This window comes from Salmo trutta, chromosome 1, assembly GCF_901001165.1.
Source record: "Salmo trutta chromosome 1, fSalTru1.1, whole genome shotgun sequence".
NCBI lineage: Eukaryota > Metazoa > Chordata > Actinopteri > Salmoniformes > Salmonidae > Salmo > Salmo trutta.
Genome location: NC_042957.1, coordinates 47632373 through 47656400, shown reverse-complemented (window position 1 = coordinate 47656400; position 24028 = coordinate 47632373). Strand labels below are relative to the sequence as shown.

General features: G+C 43.1%; 3 protein-coding genes across 3 annotated transcripts; 2 read left to right on the top strand and 1 right to left on the bottom strand.

The window, feature by feature from the left end:
* Positions 1-128: 128 nt before the first annotated feature.
* LOC115197718 (cytosolic 5'-nucleotidase 3) lies at positions 129-5657 on the top strand. Its single transcript, XM_029759507.1, has 9 exons — positions 129-290; positions 1118-1216; positions 1359-1428; positions 1568-1614; positions 1810-1895; positions 4108-4197; positions 4377-4539; positions 4747-4947; positions 5175-5657. Exons 1-9 carry the CDS (start codon positions 288-290, stop codon positions 5283-5285), a joined length of 870 nt encoding a protein of 289 aa, XP_029615367.1. The 5' UTR covers positions 129-287; the 3' UTR covers positions 5286-5657.
* A 3132-nt stretch (positions 5658-8789) lies between these two features.
* Positions 8790-14021, bottom strand: LOC115197713 (peptidyl-prolyl cis-trans isomerase FKBP10). The gene is made up of 10 exons (XM_029759493.1): positions 13550-14021; positions 12705-12850; positions 12344-12533; positions 12109-12254; positions 11307-11496; positions 11049-11194; positions 10720-10909; positions 10244-10386; positions 9935-10098; positions 8790-9712 (listed from the first exon to the last, which is right to left on the bottom strand). The coding sequence occupies exons 1-10, from the start codon at positions 13741-13743 to the stop codon at positions 9524-9526; spliced, it is 1698 nt and encodes a 565-aa protein (XP_029615353.1). The 5' UTR covers positions 13744-14021; the 3' UTR covers positions 8790-9523.
* Positions 14022-14735: 714 nt separating this feature from the next.
* Positions 14736-21319, top strand: LOC115197704 (endoplasmic reticulum protein SC65). Its single transcript, XM_029759481.1, has 7 exons — positions 14736-15360; positions 16693-16842; positions 17903-18074; positions 18197-18325; positions 18496-18641; positions 19594-19677; positions 20471-21319. Exons 1-7 carry the CDS (start codon positions 14893-14895, stop codon positions 20615-20617), a joined length of 1296 nt encoding a protein of 431 aa, XP_029615341.1. The 5' UTR covers positions 14736-14892; the 3' UTR covers positions 20618-21319.
* Positions 21320-24028: the final 2709 nt, after the last annotated feature.

Genomic DNA, 24028 nt, shown 5'->3' with positions numbered 1-24028 from the left:
TTAAGAATACATAGAAGCACACAATTTGCCATAATACTTTCTTCTGCTCTATCAGAACATAAATTATATTAGGAACATTTAATACTGCTTTTGTGGGACTGGGGAAGATGTTAAACGCACACATTTACTTCCTCAATTTATGCAAGTAAATGCGCGCCCTCAGTGTAGACTTCTTATTGCAGCATAGCTAACTAGCTAGCTATATAACTTATTGATTGCATTTCTAGCTAGATCCAAAGTTTGGCTCTTTGAACTTTTCTTGAATTTAACAACATCTCTCTAGAAAAATGGTACGTGTACTTTATTTTCCTGATTGCCACTGAACGAATGACTGATGGCTAGCTAGCTATCAAACGTAACGTTAACGTTAGTTATTACAAGCTAAGTTAGCTGCCTAATTTCTCAGAGCAGAATGGCTATGCCTGTTGTTAGCTATGTGACAGTGACATAACATTACAATCCCAAAAAGGAAAATGCTTATTAAGTTTGTGATTGGGGTGTTAGTTTACACTAGTGTAAGATTCCATAAAATCAAGTCCTAACTGACAACAGCTGCAAATGAGGGGATGACATGAAATACATATGTGAAGAGGTATGTAGGGTACAGCTCCACAGTACAGTATTGAAACATGTATCAGCTGGCTGCATGTGATGTTATCAGCAGCAGGACTGCTGTTAGCTTTGGGACACAACATCAGGAGTCTGCGATGTAACGTTATTGGTCCAACCAATACACAATACTCCCGATGTTGTGTCCCAAAGCTAGGCTGCTGTGAAATCACTTTATTCTGTGGTCTGTATATGGTAAATGCTGTAAACAGTAGCAAGCACAGTGGCCTTCAGTGAATATGAGGGTTTATCGTCACAGAAGTGTTTAGGTGCGGCAGGTAGCCTAGTGGTTAAGAGCGTCGGGTCAGTAATTGAAAGGTTGCTGGTTCGAATCACAGAGCCAACTATGTGGAAAAAATGTGCCCTTGAGCAAGGTACTTAAGCTTAATTGCTCCTGTATGTCACTCTGGATAGGAGTGTCTGCTAAAATGTAAAAATGTAGTGCTGTAATATTTAGCTTTCTGTTTTTCTCTCTCCTCACTACTTTTACCCTCTCCCTCCTCCATAGATCCCAGAGCTGTCCAGTCCCTCAGTGTGTATGAGGGACCCTCCCAGGGTGGAGGAGATCATCAAGACCATGCAGAAGGCTGGCACCAGCACGATTCAGGTACCACCACAGAGATCCTATCCAATTAGGATTGTATATGTAATCCTATGGGTACCACACCCACGTGTCTCGACGTATTCTCCTAGTTCCATCCTGAGAGGTTTGCTTGATAATATGCTGACAATGTCTCTTGCTTTTTCAGGTGATTTCAGACTTTGACATGACCCTCACACGGTTTGCCTACAATGGGAAGCGGTGCCCTACCAGTCACAGTAAGTGCAAAAGCTGGGATAGATTGTACGGAGAAGATACTAATGTGTATGTAGAGTTAAGGGGTCCATATCTTGTCACTGATGTTTTTTCTACAAGCCCATGAGAATGATGATGATTGCATCAATATTATTTTTATAGATATCCTGGACAACAGCAAGCTCATCAGTGAGGAGTGCAAAGCTCAGGTATATTTCAAATGTCATGAGAAAAACAACTAGAGCACAGAACTTCTTCTGATTTGGCAGATAAAGTTGTGTAGATTAGAACAACTATGACACAAGATTCACTGCTTACATGAGTGAAAAATAACTGTGTCTTTTCTAGATGCGTACTAGCCAGTTTTTCCCTTTCTGAGTGTTGTCCATTCTCCCTCCATTCAGCTGAAGGACCTGCTCAACACGTATTACCCCATAGAGATAGATTCCAAACGGACAGCGGAGGAGAAGCTGCCCCTCATGGTGGAGTGGTGAGTCACAGCTCTCTCTGAGCCAATCACTGCCCTTCTAGACCAGGAAGGCATCACTTTGCTGTCAAACTGACCAATACCCTCTGTTCTACATCAGACATGGGCACCTCCCTGCAGTCTCGTTTACCCAATGAGTCCCACTGTAATACTGCCGCGTTTTTGACTTCTAACCCCTTTTAAAACATTGTATGTTTAAGCTACAGATTTCTGGGTTGTACCAATCGGATTCATCTTATTCTTCTGCCTCCAACCATTAGTCTGTGTGAAAAGCTGAGACTCACGAACACACACGTTTTGCTCTATGATGCTTACAAGCTACACAAGAGTCGTTAGAATGTAAGGGGTTTTTCTACACAGAAGGTCCTAGGAAATCCTAGGACATAGTGTCTATAATACTGTATTAACCTGTTGAGGACAGACGTTCCGCTAGAGGAACCCCTAGCCAACAGCCAATGGCATCGCACGGCGCGAAATACAAAACCAACTAAAATACCACAATTCAATTTTCTCAAACAATAAACTATTTTACACCATTTTAAAGATAAGACTCTCGTTAATCTAACCACATTGTCCGATTTCAAAAAGGCTTTATAGCGAAAGCAAAACATTAGATTATGTTAGGAGAGTACATAGACACAAATAATCACACAGCCATTTTCCAAGCAAGCATATATGTCACATAAACCACAGCTAAATGCAGCACTAACCTTTGATGATCTTCATTAGATGACACTCCTAGGACATTATGTTATACAATACATGCATGTTTTGTTCAATCAAGTTCATATTTATATCAAAAACCAGCTTTTTACATTAGCATGTGATGTTCAGAACTAGCATACCCACCGAAAACTTCCGGTGAATTTACTAAATTACTCATGATAAACGTTGACAAAATACATAACAATTATTTTAAGAATTATTGATACAGAACTCCTTTATGCAATCGCTATGTCCGATTTTAAAATAGCTTTTCGGCGAAAGCACATTTTGCAATATTCTGAGTACATAGCTCGGCTATCACAGGCTAGCTAATTTGACACCCACCAAGTTTGGGGCTCACTAAACTCAGAATTACTATTAGAAAAATTGGATTACCTTTGCTGTTCTTCGTCAGAATGCACTCCCAGGACTTCTACTTCAACAACAAATGTTGTTTTGGTTCCAAATAATCCATAGTTATATCCAAATACCTCCATTTTGTTCGTGCGTTCAGGTCACTATCCGAAGGGTAACGCGCGAGCGCATTTCGTGACAAAAAGATTCAAAATATTCCATTACCGTACTTAGAACCATGTCAAACGCTGTTTAAAATCTTTTTTTATGCTATTTTTCTCGTAAAATAGCGATAATACTTCAACCGGGCGACGTTGTATTCATTCAAAGGCTGAAAGAAAAAGAAAATTGAGAAGTCTCGTGACCGCGCATCTCAGTCTCACTGTCCCCAAGCTGACCACTTACAAACTCTGCTGTTGTACTTTGCCCAGAGACAGCAGACACCCCATTCCACTTTCTGGCGGCTTTAGAGAGCCAATGGAAGCCTTAGAAAGTGTCACGTTACAGCACAGATGCTGTAATGTCAATAGAGATGCAACAGAAGGATAACAAATTGTCAGACAGGGCACTTCCTGTATGGAATCTTCTCAGGTTTTGGCCTGCCATATGAGTTCTGTTATACTCACAGACACCATTCAAACAGTTTTAGAAACTTTAGAGTGTTTTCTATCCAAATCTACTAATTATATGCATATTCTAGTTTCTGGGCAGGAGTAGTAACCAGATTAAATCGGGTAAGTTTTTTATCCGGCCGTGAAAATACTGCCCCCTATCCCAAAGAAGTTAAGCACACACAGCTCACAACTCCAAACAGTTGTCATTGACAGTTTGGATATTCATTCCCCACTGAGCAAACTATTTCTGTACAGCATTCATATAAATTCATTTTGATCAGGTTTTTGCTTCAGCAGGTCTTCTTTTCTTTTTGACATGTGTCAATAAACTCATGAATGCCACTGTTTATGTCAAGTTGTTCTGTGTTCTACTTGTAGCCCTGGTTGTCCTGAAAACAAAATGGTGAAGCACTTCATTGTGAAGCTAAATATAAGGGCTGGACCTGCAGATAAATGAAAGTCAGATAAATGAAAAGATCATTTTTGCTGGGGTCTCGGGACTGATAGGGTTAACGAATCCCCTTGTGCCGTTCATCCCATAGGTGGACTAAAGCCCATACTCTTCTGGTGCAGCAGCGCATCAGGAAAGACATGCTGCAGGATGTGGTGAAGGAGTCCGATGCTATGCTCAGGTGAGAAGACCCTGCTACTGTTGCCAAACCACAATTATGGCTGTTTAGTAGCGTAAAGTCATCGATAGCACACTGGTACCAAATTATGAAGCCTTATCAAGTCAATAATGTTAATGACGACCGGTATGATGACTGTAATGGTAGTGATTACAGCGCTAACTATGCTGCTGTCTCCCCAGGGAGGGCTACCAGCTGTTCTTTGACCACCTGCAGGAGCACAGCATCCCTCTGCTCATCTTCTCTGCTGGGGTAGGAGACGTGCTGGAGGAGGTGATCCGCCAGGCCGGGGTCTTTCACCCCAACGTCAAGGTCTTCTCCAACTACATGGACTTTGATGAGACTGTGAGTAGGCTATCACTGACACACAAACCACAGTATATACAATACAGGTAGCCTCTATGGAATTGAGTAGGGAGAGGGGGTTGTCACGAATACACTTAGTTTCATTGCATTAAATGCGCTTTTCCTATGCTAGTGACGACGCAAAGACTGGGTAAAAGGTTAGTTGTTTGAATGAGGATTTAACCCATTGGTGTCCCTCATTCTCAGGGAGTGCTGAAGGCGTTCAAAGGGGAGCTGATCCACATCTATAACAAGAGGGAGGGAGCTCTGCTCAACACGGGCCACTTCCAGGAGCTCAAGTCACGCCACAACGTCCTGCTGGTGGGAGACTCTCTGGGGGACCTGACCATGGCTGATGGGGTGCACAGCATGGAGAACATCCTCAAGATCGGCTTCCTCAACGACAAGGTACCGGTAGTACTGGCTGCACGTACACCAAAGCTTTCTCTCCCTCCCACCCTAATAAACCCTCAACCATGCACAAAGTAATGTTTTTATTTTTACTCTGAAGTTTTATTGTTTTAAGGCAATTGAGTGCTCGTTTTAATGAACAGTCAGCTTGTTCAAGCACTGTTTAAATGTCGTTGGACATTGACTGCTTGTTAACTGTTCCCTCTCTGCATGATCTTTCTCAGGTGGAGGAGAGGAAGACGTCCTACCTGAATGCTTATGACATCGTGCTGGTGAAGGATGAGACCATGGAAGTGCTGAACGCCCTGCTGCTCCACCTCACCAGCACCAAGTGAACTGACCATGAACTTCATCTCACTGGCCAATCAGTAACGAGCGTTCCGACGCTACAGGAAGTATTTCGTTCTCGTTTAGCAAGGTCTTGCTCAGGAAGTGACTGTAGTCAGATACCATGAGCCATGTCAGAATGGTATTGTTTTTGGTTTGTCTTTTACTAATGCTCCAATGGCTGTTTGTGTGGGCCGCTGGGATGGATCTCAGACGGTGTTTTGGAGCCGTCCTTCCACGCTCCTCCAGTTGAGTCCTTGTTGAACACTTACAACTTGAGAGCAACGTCCTTTATAGTCCTAAAATTTGATTTGATTTACTCCACAACCCTACTGTCACATTCTCAATTGTTTACGAACCGTCAATAGTCCAACTGAAAAGGGACAGGAAAACAAGGTGACTTCCCCATCTGGTAAATGTGTATTGGGTTCGTGGGGAGAGAAACGTTACTGGTGATATGTATGCCCTGTCTACATATGAGGAATGTACAGTACCAGTCAAAAGTTTGGACACACCTACACATTCAAGGGTTTTTCTTTATTTTTACTATTTTCTAGATTTTAGAATAATAGTGAAGACATCAAAACTATGAAATAACACATTTGGAATCATGTAGTAACCAAAAAAGTGTTAAACAAATCAAAATATATTTTAGATTTGAGGTTCTTCAAAGTAGCCACCCTTTGCCTTGATGACAGCTTTGCACACTCTTGGCATTCTCTCAACCAGCTTCACCTGGAATGCTTTTCCAACAGTCTTGAAGGAGTTCCAAATATGCTGAGCACTTGTTGGCTGCTTTTCCTTTACTCTCCCAAACCATCTCAATTGGGTTGAGGTCGGGTCATTGTGGAGGCCAGGTCATCTGATGCAGCACTCCATCACTCTCCTTCTTGGTCAAATAGTCCTTAGACAGCCTGGAGGTGTGTTGGGTCATTGTACTGTTGAAAAACAAATTATAGTCCCACTAAGCGCAAACCAGATGGGATGGCATATCGCTGCAGAATGCTGTGGTAGCCATGCTGGTTAAGTGTGCCTTGAATTCTAAATAAATCACAGACAGTGTCACCAGAAAAACACCATCACACCACCTCCTCCATGCTTCATGGTGGGAACCATACATGCAGAGATCATCTGTTCACCTACTCTGTGTCTCACAAAAACACAGCGGTTGGAACCAAAAATCTCAACTTTGGACTCATCAGACCAAAGGACAGATTTCCACCTGTCTAATGTCCATTGCTCGTGTTTTTGGTCCAAAGCAAATCTCTTCTTCTTATTTGTGTCCTTTAGTAGTGGTTTCTTTGCAGCAATTCAACCATGAAAGCCTGATTCATGCAGTCTCCTCCTCCTGATTCATGCAGTTGATGTTGAGATGTGTCTGTTACTTGAACTCTGGGAAGTATCTATTTGGGCTGCATTTTCTGAGGCTGGTAACTCTAAAGAACTTATCCTCTGCAGCAGAGGTAACTCTGGGTCTTCCTTTCCTGTGGCGGTCCTCATGAGAGCCAGTTTAATCATAGCGCTTGATGGTTTTTGCGACTGCACTTGAGAAAACTTTAAAAGTTCTTGAAATTTTCCGCATTGACTGACCTTCATGTCTTAAAGTAATTATGGAGTGGTCATTTCTCTTTGCTTATTTGAGCTGTTCTTGCCATAATATGGACTTGGTCTTTTACCAAATAGGGCTATCTTCTGTATACCACCCCTACCTTGTCACAACACAACTGATTGGCTCAAACGCATTAAGAAGGAAAGAAATTCCACAAATTAACTTTTAACAAAGCACACCTGTTAATTGAAATGCATTCCAGGTGACTACCTCATGAAGCTGGTTGAGAGAATACCAAGAGTGTGCAAAGCTGTCATCAAGGCTAAGGGTGGCTACTTTGAAGAATCTCAAATATAAAATATATTTTGATTTGGTTAACACATGATTCCATATGTGTTATTTCATAGTTTTGATGTCTTCACTATTATTCTACAATGTAGAAAATAGTAAAAATAAAGGAAAACCCTGGAATGAGTAGGTGTGTCCAAACCTTTGACTGATACTGTATGTATGCATGTGAGTGCTGTTGTATGGATCTAGATGTTGTATGGATCTAGATGATGTATAGATCTAGATGTATGGATCTAGATGTTGTATGGATCTAGATGATGTATAGATCTAGATGTATGGATCTAGATGTTGTATGGATCTAGATGATGTATAGATCTAGATGTATGGATCTAGATGTTGTATGGATCTAGATGATGTATAGATCTAGATGATGTATGGATCTAGATGTTGTTCTCTTCTCTGTATAGATGAAAGTTGAAGGAGTTACGGTTTGTTTGTCATGTGGAACATATATTTGTGATATAAAGGGCAAGCTAACTTGACTTTTACCATGTCAGTTTGAAACGTCAGTGTTTTATCTTGGTGTTCTATACACTATATGCCATCTTTTTTGTTTCGTAAGACTTTGTTCTCCCCCTTTTCTTGAGAAGTGTCTATTCTATGAGAATGATTACAGTAAATTACGTTCATGTTAGACACTTATTTACTTTCAGCTCTTAATAATAGACTACTGTTTTATGTGGACATCGTCAGTATGGAATCTGATGATGCTGTGCCACGGTATTATGGCATAGGGTTGTGTGCTTGGCTACGTTTTACAATGGACTTTTTTGGCGCCACAGTGCCACCATGTGGTCAAAGTAATAGTAATTCGAGCCATATGTGTGTGTGTATATATATTGACATTTACATTATCACTCCGTGCTGGTCTCAAAGAGTCCATCCACCTTCAGCCTTAATACATTGAAAGTACTTGAATATTTGGCGTGTTTGTATTTTCTCTGAAATGTCATCACTTTCTGTAAAACAGCGGAGTTTTGATTATCTTTTAAAGGCCAATTGTTGCCTTTTTCGAGTCCTGTAGAAATAATGGTTGACCTATTCGGTCTATGGTGAAGAACATCTGAATATTTAGTACTTTTCAATTTTTGTATGATGGCAAAACATTTCATTGCCACTTAACAGAGGTTTTTAGTTCTTGGTACAGCCATGGCATCTGATTCTATTGCTATTATTAGTATGTTTTGCCAAATTATAGTTTAACATTTTCACCCAGTTACATGTTTAAAGATTTGAAGTGGAAATCCATTCATATTAAATGGCGATGTCACTGGTACAGTATGCAAGAATCAGGTCATACATTTCTCTTGAGACGTGTGTTCCTGAGAGGACAGTGTGTTCGCTACATTCTCTACTGAGTCACTATATTGTATTTTTCACCTGTATGAGATATGTAGGCATAACAGGATAACCTCTCCACATCTGTAAATAAAATGTGGCCACTGAACCCTTGTTTCACTTCATCTAGGTCTGTTTCTTTTTTGTAAAACATGCTAAAATCCAATTTTGTAATCACCAGTGATTCTATTCCCAGGGAACTCTATACTAATGTTATTCCCAACCTACACAATCCATAGACAAAGAACATGGATCCCAAATACAGGAAACGATGCATTTTTTATCGTTTTTTATTAGAAAAACAGATGTTGTTTTTTTGTGATGTATGTTCTACAATGCAAGGCACTTAAAAAATCTTGTATTGCACAAAATATCCACTCTTAAAATATACAACCTACAGTTTTAACATCATTTTCATATCTGGGAAGAAGGGGAGGAGTGGGAGACAGCTATTTAAGAGTGGGAGTCAGCCATTTTGAAGCCAACTGCATTGCATCCTGGGAAGAAGGAACATCCCAAATGGCTGACAAGGTAGTTCAATGAAAGTGCTTTTAGCAAAATGTGTCTCAAACATTTTTTTTTAAACATAATGAGGCTGCTGAATAAGTTATTTATAAAAAGTACAGATGAACCACATTTTCATAAGGCAATTTACAACACATGGAAGCAGTCTTTCGTTTAAATAAGTATGGACCATTTTGGGTTATATTCAACCAGTGGAGGCTTCCGAGGGGAGAACGGCTCATAATAATGGCTGGAACGGAGCAAATGGAATGGCATCAAACCATGCGTTTGATGTATTTGATACCATTAAACTTCGTCCGTTCCAGCCATAACCACGAGCACGTACTCCCCAATTAAGATGCCACCAACCTTCTGTGTTTTCTACATAATAAATGTATCTAAGAGCTCCGCTAGTTGGTAACCCCCTAATTGCATAGATTCTGTCTGTCAGTCTGTTGTGTCTCTCTCCGTCCCCGCACCCTTCCGCCCGGCTCGACTACCCCCTCACAGCTCCTCATGTCTGGCCTTGTCAGAATCCTCCTCCACCTTCAGCTTGAGCTCCTCAGCCACTATCTTGCCATCCCTGTTGCGGTCCTGGTTGTTGAACATGTCCTTGATGATGCCGTCAGCATCCATCCCTGGCCTCAGGCGACCTGTGCCCTCCGCCACCTGGATGTTTATGAAGGCTGTGAACTAGAGAGAGGGAGAACAGAGAGACATATGAGAGTTGTCCTTTCAAGAGCTACATCACATGAAGAATAACTGCGGGTTTAGATGATCGCCTGACTTGTTGTCCTGACCTACACAAGGATGTTACCAGCGCCAGCGCCTTACCAAGCAAAGGGCAGAATGTATTGGGTGAATCCTGACTTTGATTGATGGATCATGCTAAATGTCTGGCGTGTGTTATCTTACCTCCTCCAGAGGGACAGATAGATCTTTGTTGAGGTCCATGGCAGGGAACAGGGGATCTGGGCTGTCCCCCAGCCACACAAACATGTAGCCGTCAGGCACTCCCTTCTGCAGGTCCAACAGCTCCAGCTCAAAGTGCAGCACGGCACTGCTGGGAACGCCCTTGGCTGCAGGGACATGGGAGGGGAGAGCATGATGAGAGACATTGAGACAGTGTCAGAATAATGGCATGTCCAAATGCAAGACATCTCCACGCAGGACTTGGCTCCATGTTTCAAGATGAAAGTGATCATGACTAGTTCGTTCACTCGCCTCCATTTTCTCCGTGTCCCAGATGGGGTGGGACGATCACCACTCTCTTCTCTCCCACACACATGCCCCTCAGGCCCTCGTCCAGACCCTCAATCACTTTGTTGGCTCCCAGGGTGGTGATGGGGGCATTCTCATAGTGGTCCCTGGAAGAGGGAGATATCGATCAAGGCCCTGCCGATGCTCCAACGTGTTATCAGTCGGTAGGAATTAAGTATGTAGCCTTATACTTTCCACATTGTAAGATGTATATAATATGGAAGATATAGTTATAGATATGGCTGGTTTCTATATCTTGGTTCTATTTTCATTTCTACACAACATACGTAGCTGATAAGTCTTCCTGTCTGTTGGCATGGAGGCCTAGTGATATCAGTCAGACAAGTAGCCCGGGGTGATTAGATTACATGACTGGATCAGGCGGTGCAGTGTGGCGTTGCAGTATGGCGGTGCGATGGACAGGTGGCGCTCCTACTCACGAGGAGTAGAGCAAGGTGCCGTCCATCAGGGAGCAGTTGTAACGGTACTGGATCAGGTCGTCCACCTCACTGGTCAGGTTGCACTTCTTGGGCTTGCTGGTCACCTTGATTTCAATGAGGTCCTTAGGGTTGTGGAAGTCGATAACGTGGATGTCGAAGACCAGCACGGCCGAGCCAGGGATGATGTCTCCTAGAGTGGGGGGAGGAGAGGAAGAAAGGAATTTGAAGAGGGACATGACTCACGGTAGGCACCGGACAGTAATGTGTAAATGCAACTCTGACTCCTCCCACCCCAAAACCTTTGGCCAATGCCAGAGCCACACACTCACCAGTTCCCTTCTCCCCATAGGCCATGTGAGGAGGAAGGATGACACGCCTCTTCTCTCCGATACACAACCCCTGGAGGGCCTTGTCCATGCCCTGGATCACATAGCCCATGCCAATGTAGGTGTTGTATGTGCTGTTGCGCTGGTAGCTGCAGGAAGAGGAAACGTAGTAAATGCAAATTAGAGTCAGTCTTTACACTCACTATTGACTCACACAAGTCTTGGTTTGACAGACAGTAGATGTACTAAACACGCTCCTACCTGGTGTCAAAGCCAGAGCCGTCCTGGAAGGTGCCGTTGTAGTGGTAACGGATGTAGTCTCCCACCACGGTTTTGCGGGTGCAGGTCTTAGGCACCTCCTTGACCACCACGGCGATGTCATCCTTAGGGTTGAACAGGTCAATCATGAAGACCTCAAACACCAAGGTGGCCTGGGATGGAATCACGGTGCCTGGAAGAGGAGGATGGGTGTTTAGAGTCAATTATATTATCTATGCACAGCATAATGCAAATCTTACTTCCTCAGAGGGGGTGGTCCACAACATTGTTTTGAATCTGTAATATGTCTTGTCAACTGTTGTTGTGGAGTGACACTTGAATAAACATTTCTCGACTCTAAACTCTATGTAGCCTACTATATACACTTCCTGTGTTTATCAGCTGTTAAGGGCCCAGGCTAGGGGTTATACATAGTGTTTACCATATCCCTTCTTCTCATAGGCTAGGGATTATAAACAGTGGTTACTAGTAGTTTCCATATCCCTTCTTCTCATAGGCTAGGGATTATAAACAGTGGTTACTAGTAGTTACCATATCCCTTCTTATAGGCTAGGTTAAAAAAGACAAGGTTAAGACAATGTAATAATTCCATGCGGAAGCTTTCGAAAAATAAACAAATTCATGGGACCAGCCATTGATAACTACTAGAGCCGTTGCTAACTAGCGATGCTGGTCCCATTAATCGCAAAGAGTTATGGGAAATTAGAACCCTGTTGTCTTAACCTTGTAATCTTCAACATAGCTTATAGGCTAGGAGTTATAAACAGTGGTTACTAGTAGTTACCATATCCCTTCTCCTCATAGGCCAGGAAGGGTGGGATGATGATGGTGCGTGTCTCTCCCACACACATGCCGATGAGACCCTCGTCCATGCCCTTAATGAGGTAGCCCATGCCCACGTACGTGTCATAGGTGCCGTTCCTAGAGTGGCTGAAAGAGTCGTGGACAGAACGTTTAACACACACGCGCGCGCACAAATACAGCATGACTGGCTTTCCCAGAGTAGATATGGACCTCACCTGGAGTCGAAGGGCACGCCGTTCAGCAGTGTGCCGTTGTAGTGATAACGGATGAAGTCAGTAGCCTCCACGAGGCGCTTGCAGCTCTCGGGTTTGCTGAGGGTGCGTGTCTGGACCTTGTCTTCTGTGTTCCAGATGTCGAGCAGAACCACATCAAACACCAACACAGTGTCAGCAGGGATCACATCACCTAGGAGCGAGAGACAGGTTGGGAATTCATTGTGCGCCACTGGACGATACGACTGGGGCCAACATCAGAGGATAACTATTTGTGGAATTTAGTTTGTACAGGGCACACTACCTGGTGCCGGGCCCTATGTAAACTGTACAGGTCATATACGTGAATGAAATGAGTTGTTACCTGCTCCTATGCTTCCATAGGCAAGGTGTGGGGGGACGGTAACTTTTCTGCGCTCATTGACACACATGCCCTGAACTCCCCTGTCCAGACCAGTGATGAGACGCCCCAGTCCCACCTGGCCACTGAAGGGTGCACCACGTTCATGACTGAAGAGGGGGGATGGGTAGAAGAGAGGGGGAGAGAGAAAATAAGTGACATTCCTCAAGAATACACATATACTTATTTCAATGGTAGGCTGGGTCTAGTAAAGTTATTCTATTCCTATTATTATATTCATGTTAACTGGTTGTAAACCATACCTGAATGGGTTATGTGCAAAGAATGAAATAAGTAATGATCACAATACAAAAGTAGGCCATCATAAAATAACTAAATAGGCCTAAATAATGAATTTTAAGATGTCGCCTAGGCCTAGCCTGTCAACCAACTGAATTCAGCTGTTCGTCTGCATTGAGTGTGCGTGGCATGTCGCAATAGTAAACACCATTGAACGATATTGTGGAGAGCGCCACATAGGCCTCGTTCGGGGATGCATTAACGCACACGGCAGTTGCAAAGTATCTTTGCAGAAATGCACAGCGCAGGGGACAAAGTTACAATGTATCTGTGAATCGCAGGGTCTTCGATACAAAGTTTCAAAATGGTTGCTTAGAGGGGCTGCAAATTTCGAGCCCGGACACGTCTGCAACAGGCAAACCGCGTGAGACCATATAGTCACAGGAACAAAACTAAAATGTCCTCCAGCTGAATACAGAATTTATTTGCACAGGAATCAGATAGCCTATCTCAGCTTTGATGGACTATGTCAATAGACCGATACAAGCGAGTCGTGCGTCGTAACTTACCTTGAATCGAACTTCTTGCCGTCGGTGAAGGTACCGTTGTAATGATAACGGACGAAATCTCCCGTTTGCACTTCTCTGGGACAAACTCTCGGAATGTCATACCTATCAATAACTACGTCTTCTAACGGGCCCGGGCTACAGCTTACATGGGTTCCCGTTACACAGAGAAAAATTAACGCAAATATTGACTCCATTATAAACGTGTTCTTTGGTGTTTTGTTAAAGTATGAGAAACGGACAGATGACTTATCCGTTGGTTACCGTCTATGGATGGAGAGAGAGAGAAGTGCGGACGTAGCTTCAGCTCATTCAGAAGGGGGAGGTGTGAATCCAATTCACCCCCTCCTTTTTAGAGGAATTCTGTAAACGTGTAAAGTAGCTCTCCGCCATATATAACAGGCCTAGGTATATGACGGAGGAAAAGGATTTAAAGCATAGCCTACGCCTATAATAAAGCGTTATTTAGCGAAGGCCTACTATGTAATAACGTTTATGCTATACTGTTTACAAAGCCTTATTATTTGTGTGCCTATCGAGTGAGTGAAAGTTATTTGCACTGTGTGGGAATACCCCACCCGTATCTATAGAGAAGGTCATTTAACCGGGACGCGCCCATCTGGCTGAGTCGGAAAAAGAAAGGCCCAGAATGACGTTCTCGCAGGTCCTAAATTCCAACCCTTGGACAGCTTCTCTATTTAAATATGAACTGTTATCTATCTAACATTTACAAATAGGCCGACGTTAATTTGCAGCTCATATTTTCACTGTTAAAAATAAAAAAAATAAAAAATCACGCCCCTCTCCATGACCATCTCATCTGGCATTCCATGTTCCAACATGCTTGCTGGAATGTTCGTAGATCCAACAAACCTACCCATGCAAAAACAACATTGAAGAGTTGTCGACTCTGTGAAAAAGTATTTGCTTTAGATGTTTAAATATGGCAATAATAGCATATTCCTTATTAGACCACCACACAGGCATACATTGGCTTTATTTACATATTTTATGCACTTTTTTCCAGTGTGTTCTTTTGCTCCATATATATATATATATATATATATATATATATATATATATATATATATATATATATATATATATATATATAGGAGGGCATTATGACCCAGGGACTAACCTAACCCCGAAATCACTGCCTCCGACTGACTCCCTGCAGGGGAATCCTTACTTTTCTGTCCCCTCCTCTCCGTCTCTCCAAGCCGGGCCAAGGCTCTGTACGTGCAAACAGACATGACCATTCAGTGGTGAAGAAAACCCTGGAGAAATTATCCCGAAATCGTATTTGGTTGGAGAAACGGAGGGCATAATAAAGAATAAACACAATGGCCCCTACAAACGTTAAAGAAACCTGGCTTTCATTTTGTTTCTGTGTAGTTTTGGTCGCTCCGGTTCTGGTCGAAGCCCAGTATGAGAAATATAGCTTTAAGAGTTTCCCACAGAACGACCTAATGCCACTGGAATCTGCGTATGGACATGCTCTGGACCAGTATGCAGCGCAGAACTGGAGGGACAGCATCAAGTACCTGGAATTGAGTTTGCGTCTTCACCGGCTCCTGAAAGACAGCGAAGCATTTTGCAGCCAGAACTGTAGCACTGTCAGTCGGGACAATGATACCCTCTTCGCGGACAGCAGTCTCCGCATCATGCGGCATTTCTTACTCCGGGCTTCATGCCTTAAAAAGTGCAAAACAACATTTCCAGTGTTTACAGTAGCCTACCCAAAGAGAGATGTTCTGGAAGCCTTTGAGAAGAGGGTACCCTACCGGTACATACAATATGCTTACTACCAGGTGAGATCAAATAGTTATTCTGCTGGATGGGTGGATATTAAATACATTTAGGGTGAGATATCCAAATAACGGTTTACAAATGTCTACATGTCTATAATACTGATGGTCACCGTGGGTTTTCCCTTTAGTAGATAATAGGCCTAATTGTAAGAATCTTAGGATATGTGGAATAAATTCTTCATTCTAATATTATCATCTAATTGTAACAACCTGTCCTGGCACACCTATTACATCGTTATGCGTAAAACGAATACGTAATAGGCCGATATTTACATAGGCTAATGTTATAGCCTGATACTTAGAATGAAATATCACATAGTAGCATGTTTTCCATGAGCAAGACTGTGACACAAGCGTGAAACAATAAAGTTTTTCCTAGACTTTCCTCAGCCCACCTGTTGAGAATGCTGAAAACGCAGGAGTTGAACGCACATGCCACGTCTCTCTAACAGCGCCCCGTTAAACAGTCCCCCAGTAAGAACAATCGCCTTATTATTTTCTCCCAAAGCAAACACCACATGAGGTAGAATATCAAGCAGGCAAATCAACAGCGTCCCTCCTGGCAAAATAAAGAGGATTTACTTTTAAAGTGAAAGTAAGCCAAACGCGTGCCATTGGAATGTGCGTAAAATATACGTGTACAACCATTTCTGCGGCCTGTGAGCACACGTGAGTGTTATAATTTGAATGTTTCCTCAGGCAGGCCCACTCCTCCATAGGAGAGCATCTTCTCAGATCAGCATCTGCCTCTATTCACATCCAGACGTTCTCATAGGTGTTCCAGGTGCGTGTGTCAGCCAAACCGGTGATCTCATGACTCTGTTAAGAGCGATCTCCATTTCTTCACTTGTTCAGATATATGGCAGTATTCCAAAAACCCTCCTCCATAAGACAGACCAAGGTCACTGTTTGAATCTACACAGCATGGGTTCTTGACAATTTCCAGGCTTAGCTACCACATAGTAATATTTGAATATAGGCATATAGTATTCTTCTTACTGCCAAAAGTGTTGATTGACAGTTGATAATTTCAGCACATGCCATAAAGCCACATTGAGTCAGTGGCTGAAGCACACCGCTTAGCAATTGGTGAGGTGATTTGAGGTTAGAGGTCATGCTATTCTGAGGACTAACTAGTGTTAGCAAGACCTGCTGCATGTAGAGAACCCCTTGCTTCAGCTAGGCATTCGTTAGAATGAGAGATATTGTCTATAGAAGTCATCCAACATGACACTAAGTACTTGAGAGCCAAGACCGACCAATCAGACTACTGGACCCTATATGACCCATAACAATAATGATGATACATGCTGTATCTGCTCTCTCCCACAGCTAAACAACATAGAGAGGGCCGTGTCAGCGGCCCACACGTTCCTCCAGAAGAACCCGGAAGACCCCTTCATCTCCAAGAACATGAACTACTACAAGACCCTGTTTGAGCTGGACGAGTACCTCATCGACCACGAGGAGCGGCCCTACGAGGTCAGTGTGAGGTCAGCTCACAACCAGCCCCCATACACATCACGACTAGCTCTGATACCCATCACCTGGCACAGTACTAGAACTAATGTCTGTCCAAAAAAAACTTCCAAAAGGACTAATTCCAGATAAAAAGGAGTTGGAGCACTTTGCAAAAAAAGCTGTACAATGAATTAAAGTGAGCAAAAAGAAATCAATCTCTGCCTTTTTTTCTGAGTGCTTCAACTCCTTTTTTACCTTGAATTCGTCCTTTTGGAAGTTTTTCTTGGTAAGCCATTTTCATGATTTTTGTCATTGTTGTTGAGTACCCCGCCTTTCCTTTCTTTGCTGAAGTGCGAAGGTCCACCTGAACACAGTACTCAAACTATTCATTGAAACTATGTGTTGGTTAGTATGTTATCGATGGCTTTCTCAATCTAAACATGAATGGCTGAGAAACATACTATAGTATTTTTTTCACAACTCTGTTAGCAAAAAGTCTCAGAATAGAATGTAGGTTCAAATTCTATTCAAATGTTGGTTCTTGTTCTGCAACTGCGTGCTATGTTTCCCCCAGTCCTCCTACTTTGCATCCCTCCTGTCCTGTCCTTTCAGCACATATCTACTGTCTCTAACTGGGCATGCCTTTCTGACCCCTGGCTGTTGTCCTTTCAGCCCGTGTCTACTGTCTCTAACTGGGCTGTCCTTTCTGACCCCTGGCTGTTGTCCTTTCAGCCCGTGTCTACTGTCTCTAACTGGGCTGTCCTTTCTGACCCCTGGCTGTTGTCCTTTCAGCACATATCTACTGTCTCTAACTGGGCTGTCCTTTCTGACCCCTGGCTGTTGTCCTTTCAGCCCGTGTCTACTGTCTCTAACTGGGCTGTCCTTTCTGACCCCTGGCTGTTGTCCTTTCAGCCCATATCTACTGTCTCTAACTGGGCTGTCCTTTCTGACCCCTGGCTGTTGTCCTTTCAGCCCGTGTCTACTGTCTCTAACTGGGCTGTCCTTTCTGACCCCTGGCTGTTGTCCTTTCAGCCCGTGTCTAGTGTCTCTAACACTTTGATTTGTACTTTCTGTACTCCAGCCTGTGTTCCTGAAGGCTGTGAAATTGTATAACTCTGGAGATTTCAGCGCCAGTGCTCGGGACATGGAGCAGGCCACTACGGAGTACCTCAAAATGTACGACCTCTGCCTGGCAGGCTGCGAAGGGTCATATGAGGTCACAGAGTACAAAGACTTCTACCCTACACTGGCAGGTGAGTGTCCGACAAACCCCCATCTACTCATGGTCCCAATTGAGAGGGCAGAGACTCTAGTCATAGCAGTATAATCTCTCTCTCTCTCTCTCTCTCTCTCTCTCTCTCTCTCTTTCTCTCAGATCTCTACACGGAAGTTCTGAAGTGTAAAGTGAAGTGTGAGGAGAACCTGATGCCCAACGTCGGTGGTTTCTTCGTGGAAAAGTTTGTGGCTACCATGTACCACTACCTCCAGTTTGCCTACTATAAACGTAAGGACGTGAAGGTGTCACACCTCAATAGAGCTCCGAACTCTACTGCACTTGCATTTCATGACCAAAATAGTACAGCAACTATTCAATGTAATAACACTGTGTAGTTGCATTAGTTGAGTAGAAGGTTGTTACGCAGTTGTCAGATGACCCACCCTCCCTCTGTGCAGTGAACGACGTGCGTAACGCGGCTCCGTGTGCGGCCAGCTACATGCTGTTTGACGCTAACGACCAGGTGATGCAGCAGAACATGGTGTACTACCGCTTCTACCGAGAACAGTGGGGCCTGGAGGAGACGCACTTCCTGCCTCGCCCGGTGAGTAACCAGTTTGCTTTATATAACCTTCACACCTAACTCAGCATCCCGTTGTGCCCTGTCAAGACTTCACGTATCATTTCTGATTAATATGAACCATCATCTAGAACAGTGGTATTCAAAGTCAGGGTCACGACCCTGAGAACCGCAGTGGGATGGCCAATTTTTTGTTGTTGTTGTATGGGACAATACACAAACGTTTTGGAGAAAGATAATCTGAAGGGACCAAAAAAATATTGAGCAAATGTATTTATTGGTTTCTTTTCATTTTGATAAGAGATGAAAATGCAATGAATTAAAGGTTATTTGTTAATGTAAAAATCTAAATTCATAGATTTTGGGGTGGGATCCCCATAAATTCTGGCGGAAAAAAATGGGTCTCTGGCTGAAAAAGTTTGAATACCACTGATTTAGAATTATGGTAATAAACTTTACCCAGATTAACTTAATTCCTGAACCTGATTCCAAACAAGATGTGTAATAGTTTCAGATTTGGGGTATGGTCTAGCTGTTGTTTCCTTACTAACATATGCTATGGAGCACCACAGCTCCACAAAAACCAAGAAAAGGAAAGCTGTAACATATAGCTATGGTGTGAACACCAACTCCCTACAAAGGTGGCAATAAAAATATTTTATGTTCAAATTTAAAAGGATTTAGGTCCTATGATTTCTTGGTTATGCCCTACCAGTACAGCACTTACAGCAGCTGTAACGCCATCAATTAAATAAAACCAACAAAGCTCCTTGAAACATATTGGCCTTTTTGAAAGTGTGATCATTCAAATGGAGTTAGTGGTGCTGCGGATACTTCATGATATGCTAACTGGAGGGAAAAAGAGCATTAAAATAAAGGGAAACAACTAGCGCTTTTTGGGGGGGGACTGTAGCTTTGTGTTCTCCTTGCTTCTTGTGTCAACCAATGATATTGACGCGCCACGTTTGTTTCGCAGGAGGCACTGAGGTACTTTAACCAAACGACCAAGCAGAGGGAAATGCTGGAGTTTTCACTGAACTACCTACAGACAGATGATGAGGTAAGGCTTGCCTGCAAAGGGGTGGAGATGGAAGTAACAGAGGAAACCAGTTTTTATGTGCAGGACAAATTCTGGGCAAAAGCACTAAACTCTGAAGTAATAAACTGTAATAAATTGGCTGGTGATTTTGATTTTGGGTTGCCGAGAATATTTCCAAAGTGCAGAACAATTTTTGGGTATAATAGCTAGTATGCTACTTTGTTTTGTGCGAGGTGACTGAAAAATGGCCAGCAAAGTGTTGAATCAACTTCATGGAAAGAAGTGGGGGGGAAGGGTCCAGTCAATCACAGTGTTTACTTTGATTCCGACAACAGGGGATCTATGAGGGAGACTACTGTAGAGAGAGTGGGATGGATAAAGGTTGAAAGAGGGTCAGTAGCTGGAAGAGAGAGAAAGGGAGAGAGATTGATAGGGAGAGGGAGGGGCGTTGTGTTTTCCGACAGTGGAGTGTGGTATGTAGCTGAGAGTTGTCGAACACTGAGGCCTTGCCACGTGTTTTTCTCTGGTCCGCCCCTCCCAGCTAACCACACAGCCTCAGCTTAGACCTCAGAGGGGAGAGGAGGACCGAGGAGGACCGAGAGGAGAAAGGGAGGGAGAGACAGCATGCATTAGTAGTGAGAGATTCATAGGGAAAGAAAATAAGAGCCAAGAGAAAGGCAAAGAAAGCGTGAGAACGATGACAACATGTGTTAGAATTATATCCCTCAGATGTCTGCCAAGTGAAATCAAGCCTCATCTTAAAGTGTAGATGTGTTGTTGTATGTTGGTAACTCTGTGTTGTGTTCCTTGGCAGGATGTGGTGAGTTCAGAGGAGGTGGCTTCTCCCTCGGCCCCCCCTGACGCTGAGTTTGAGGGGATAGGAGATTACGAGGAGTCCTTCGTAGCAGACTGGTGGCAGGAACCCAAAACCAAGGGGGACGCTGGGGAACCTGCAGCCTGACCCCAAACACCAACTCCACCATGAACACAACCCCTCCCCCAAACAGAACACTTCTCAAATCCCCTCTCAAAGCATATGGAAAGCCCTGCAGAGCCAGACCCATCCAGAAATGCCAGGATACTATATTTAGTACACTCCACACATTAAATTGTTCCATGGTATAAATACACACAGACACATCATTTCCCAGCTTAAGGAACACAAAAGGGAGAATTTACATTGCCAGTTGCACACAGTTCCACCATTAGCAAGATCACACAAACACCCACACAGGACTTATTGAAGGTCAGAGTTGTCCATGTCTGAACTGAAAGCTAAATTGTGCATCTGTTTTGGCATAAGGAAAGGAAAAGGAAAGGGAAAGAGGGATACCTAGTCAGTTGTACAACTGAATGCCTTCAACGGAAATCTGTCTTCCGCATTTAGCCCAACCCCTCCAAAGGTGTATTATAATTGTTAATACTGTATGACTGTTATTGTTGTTGTTACCTTTCTCATTTCATGAAATGATTTGCCTTTGTGCCTTAGCCCTGGTAGTATGGCACTGATTTATGCCTTCTGTCAATATCTAGGATGTTTGATGTTGAATTCTGACCTATTGGAGGTGTATTTTGTGGGTCCAGCGGTAAGATAAAAATCCACACAAAATGCTAAGCGAACAACAGCAGAAAGTGTGAAATAAAGTGACGTATTATTTTAGTACATCTCTGTTATTGTCTCTTTCAGCAAATCCATTGCAGTACAGACATACAGTATAATGGAAACTTACTTATGACATCCTTAGGATGTGTTTACAGAGGCAGCCCAATGCTGATCTTATGCCCAATTATTGGTGGGATTATTTGAGATACTCTAAGGAGGTAGGGTTTGAGACGTTGTTTTCAGACCTCAACTCGGTTTGGGGTGTAAGGGTTTGAGCATAGCCTGAAGGTAGGGAGGGGCAGTTCCTCTTGCTGCTCCGTAGGCAAGTACCATGGTCGTGTAGTGGATGCGACCATTGACTGGAAGCCAGTGGAGTTTGCAGAGGAGCGGGTGATATGGGGAGAATTTGGGAAGGTTGAACACCAGGCTGGGTGCAGCGTTCTGGATAAGTTGCGGGGGGTTGATGGCACAAGCTGGGAGCTGTGAACCGTGACGGGGAGGTCTTGGGAGAGTGCAGGCCTTCCCCGGGAGGGGAAGCTTGCAGAGAGGAGCGTGGAGCACTGCCATTCCACGTCTTCATTTAAGAGCACATTTAATGAGGTGCAATGAAGTCTGAAACTAGAAATACATCTACGGAAAAGAAAAAGGTGTGAGTCTAAAATGTAAATGTACAGTATTATCGTTGGCCAGGTTCAAGAACATAGAATACAAGGCAATGTACACTTTTTCCTAGTCTCTTTTGAAGATTCCATTTAAGAATCTTATATAGTGAATCACATTTAGGCAGTAGTTACTGAATGATAACTAAACAATAATTAAACACATTGAGCAAAGTACATAAATCTTGGCCTCAAGTAATGACATCCTTGTCATAGCGTCCCAGATATATTCACACAATGGAACCAGAGGAAAGAAATACTTTTGACTTTAATATTTTATTTCCCCTTCATTTCAATTCATCTACATTGTTTATTTCAATTGTCTACTTAAAAAGATAGTGTTTAAAAATATGGGATATGATGCGTTTCTTTTTCTCTGCTTCCTAAATTCAAAACGCAAGAAAACTGGCCACCATCTAAAGATTGTACATATTCTGTACATAAGGTGAAGAACTATAGTGCAGCTGCCATAGTGCAGAACTCAGCTGAATCAAACAGACCTCTCCATACACCTAGTGTACCAGACCCCAGGTTGTGTCCCAAATGGTACCCAATTACCTATATAGTGCACTACTTTTCACCAGCAGAGCACTATGGGCCCTGATCAATAGTAATGCACCTCATCTCATCACATTTCCACTGAGGAAGTGTCCTGGGGTCATTTCAAACTCACTGTGTTGAAGCATCATCAGCATAAGGCTCAGAACCTATCAACAAGTGTCCAATATTTAGATGGCATTTAGATTGACAGCTGCAATAATAGATAGATAGATGGCCAGATTGCTAGCTTACTAGGCAGTGTGCCGGGCCGACAGATAGATGGACAGCTAGGAATGGCTTAAAGGAGATGTACAGTTATATGGCAGGAGACAGATAGATACTTAGTTGAAACAGATAAAACGAATAAATATTAACATTGCATTTTAAAACAATTTCATACAGTGTATTCAACATTCAGTATTATCTTCTTGTACATACTGTATATACAAATAGATGTGCATATGTGTTCCCACATTCTGTAGGCTAGTGCTCGTTTAAGTTGGTTGTTACATATTCAATACAAACCATTTGTTTGTTAGTGTGCTGCCATTGGCTCCCGAGCACAAAGCCAGGTAACAGAAAGATAACTTTTTCTAGAAGTAAAAATCTATAAACGATCTACCAGTGTTGTTGGCAGGAGTGTCACGGTGAACAAGGGCATAACTGTCCCAAACACAGCACGTACCTTTCTAATTCACCTGCTCTCTTCCTCACTTAATCTCTCTCACACACGCACACACAAAATTCCAGTAACTTTCTCAACATTCCCTGGTTTTCCAGCAACCCTGGTTGGAGGATTCAATATTTCCCTGCTTATTCCTTCACAATTCCGGGAATCTTCCAACCAGGATTTCAGGAAAACTTGGAAATATTGGGATAGTAACCGGAATTTTGGTACCCTACACACACACGCAAACGCACACGCAAATGCTCTCACACACACACACACACACACACACACACACACACACACACACACACACACACACACACACACACACACACACACACACACACACACACACACACACACACACACACACACACACACACACACACACACACACACACACACACACACACACAGTTTCAACCTCCTTTACCATACACACTTTGGGCCTCTTAAGAAGGTGGTGAATAGAATACAAACACATACAGACAGGCTCTGTTAACTAACACTATGTGGAATGTTGTGTTGGTAGATCTACGGTTGAAAACACTGAGTTACGGTCTCTGCTGCATTTTAAATATGATCCCAAAACCATAGGGTCTAACTCCCCCTTCCTACATTTCAACACATCTCAACAGACAGGAACAAAGAATTAACAATCAACATAAACCCTACATCAGTCCATGATGTTTTGAACGGTCTACTGCTTTTGTTTCATAGTCATTCTCACAATAAGTTGCTGTTCTTTCTTTGGAAATGGCCTGTACACAACACGTCCAATACAGGACTCTTCTTGGATCACATCCGTGTTGTTGTAACTAGATAATGTCTGAATCTGGGTTGTCATCCAGTCGTCTGACATGGCCTCTCTGAAAGGGGCAGTTCAACTGATCCAATGGC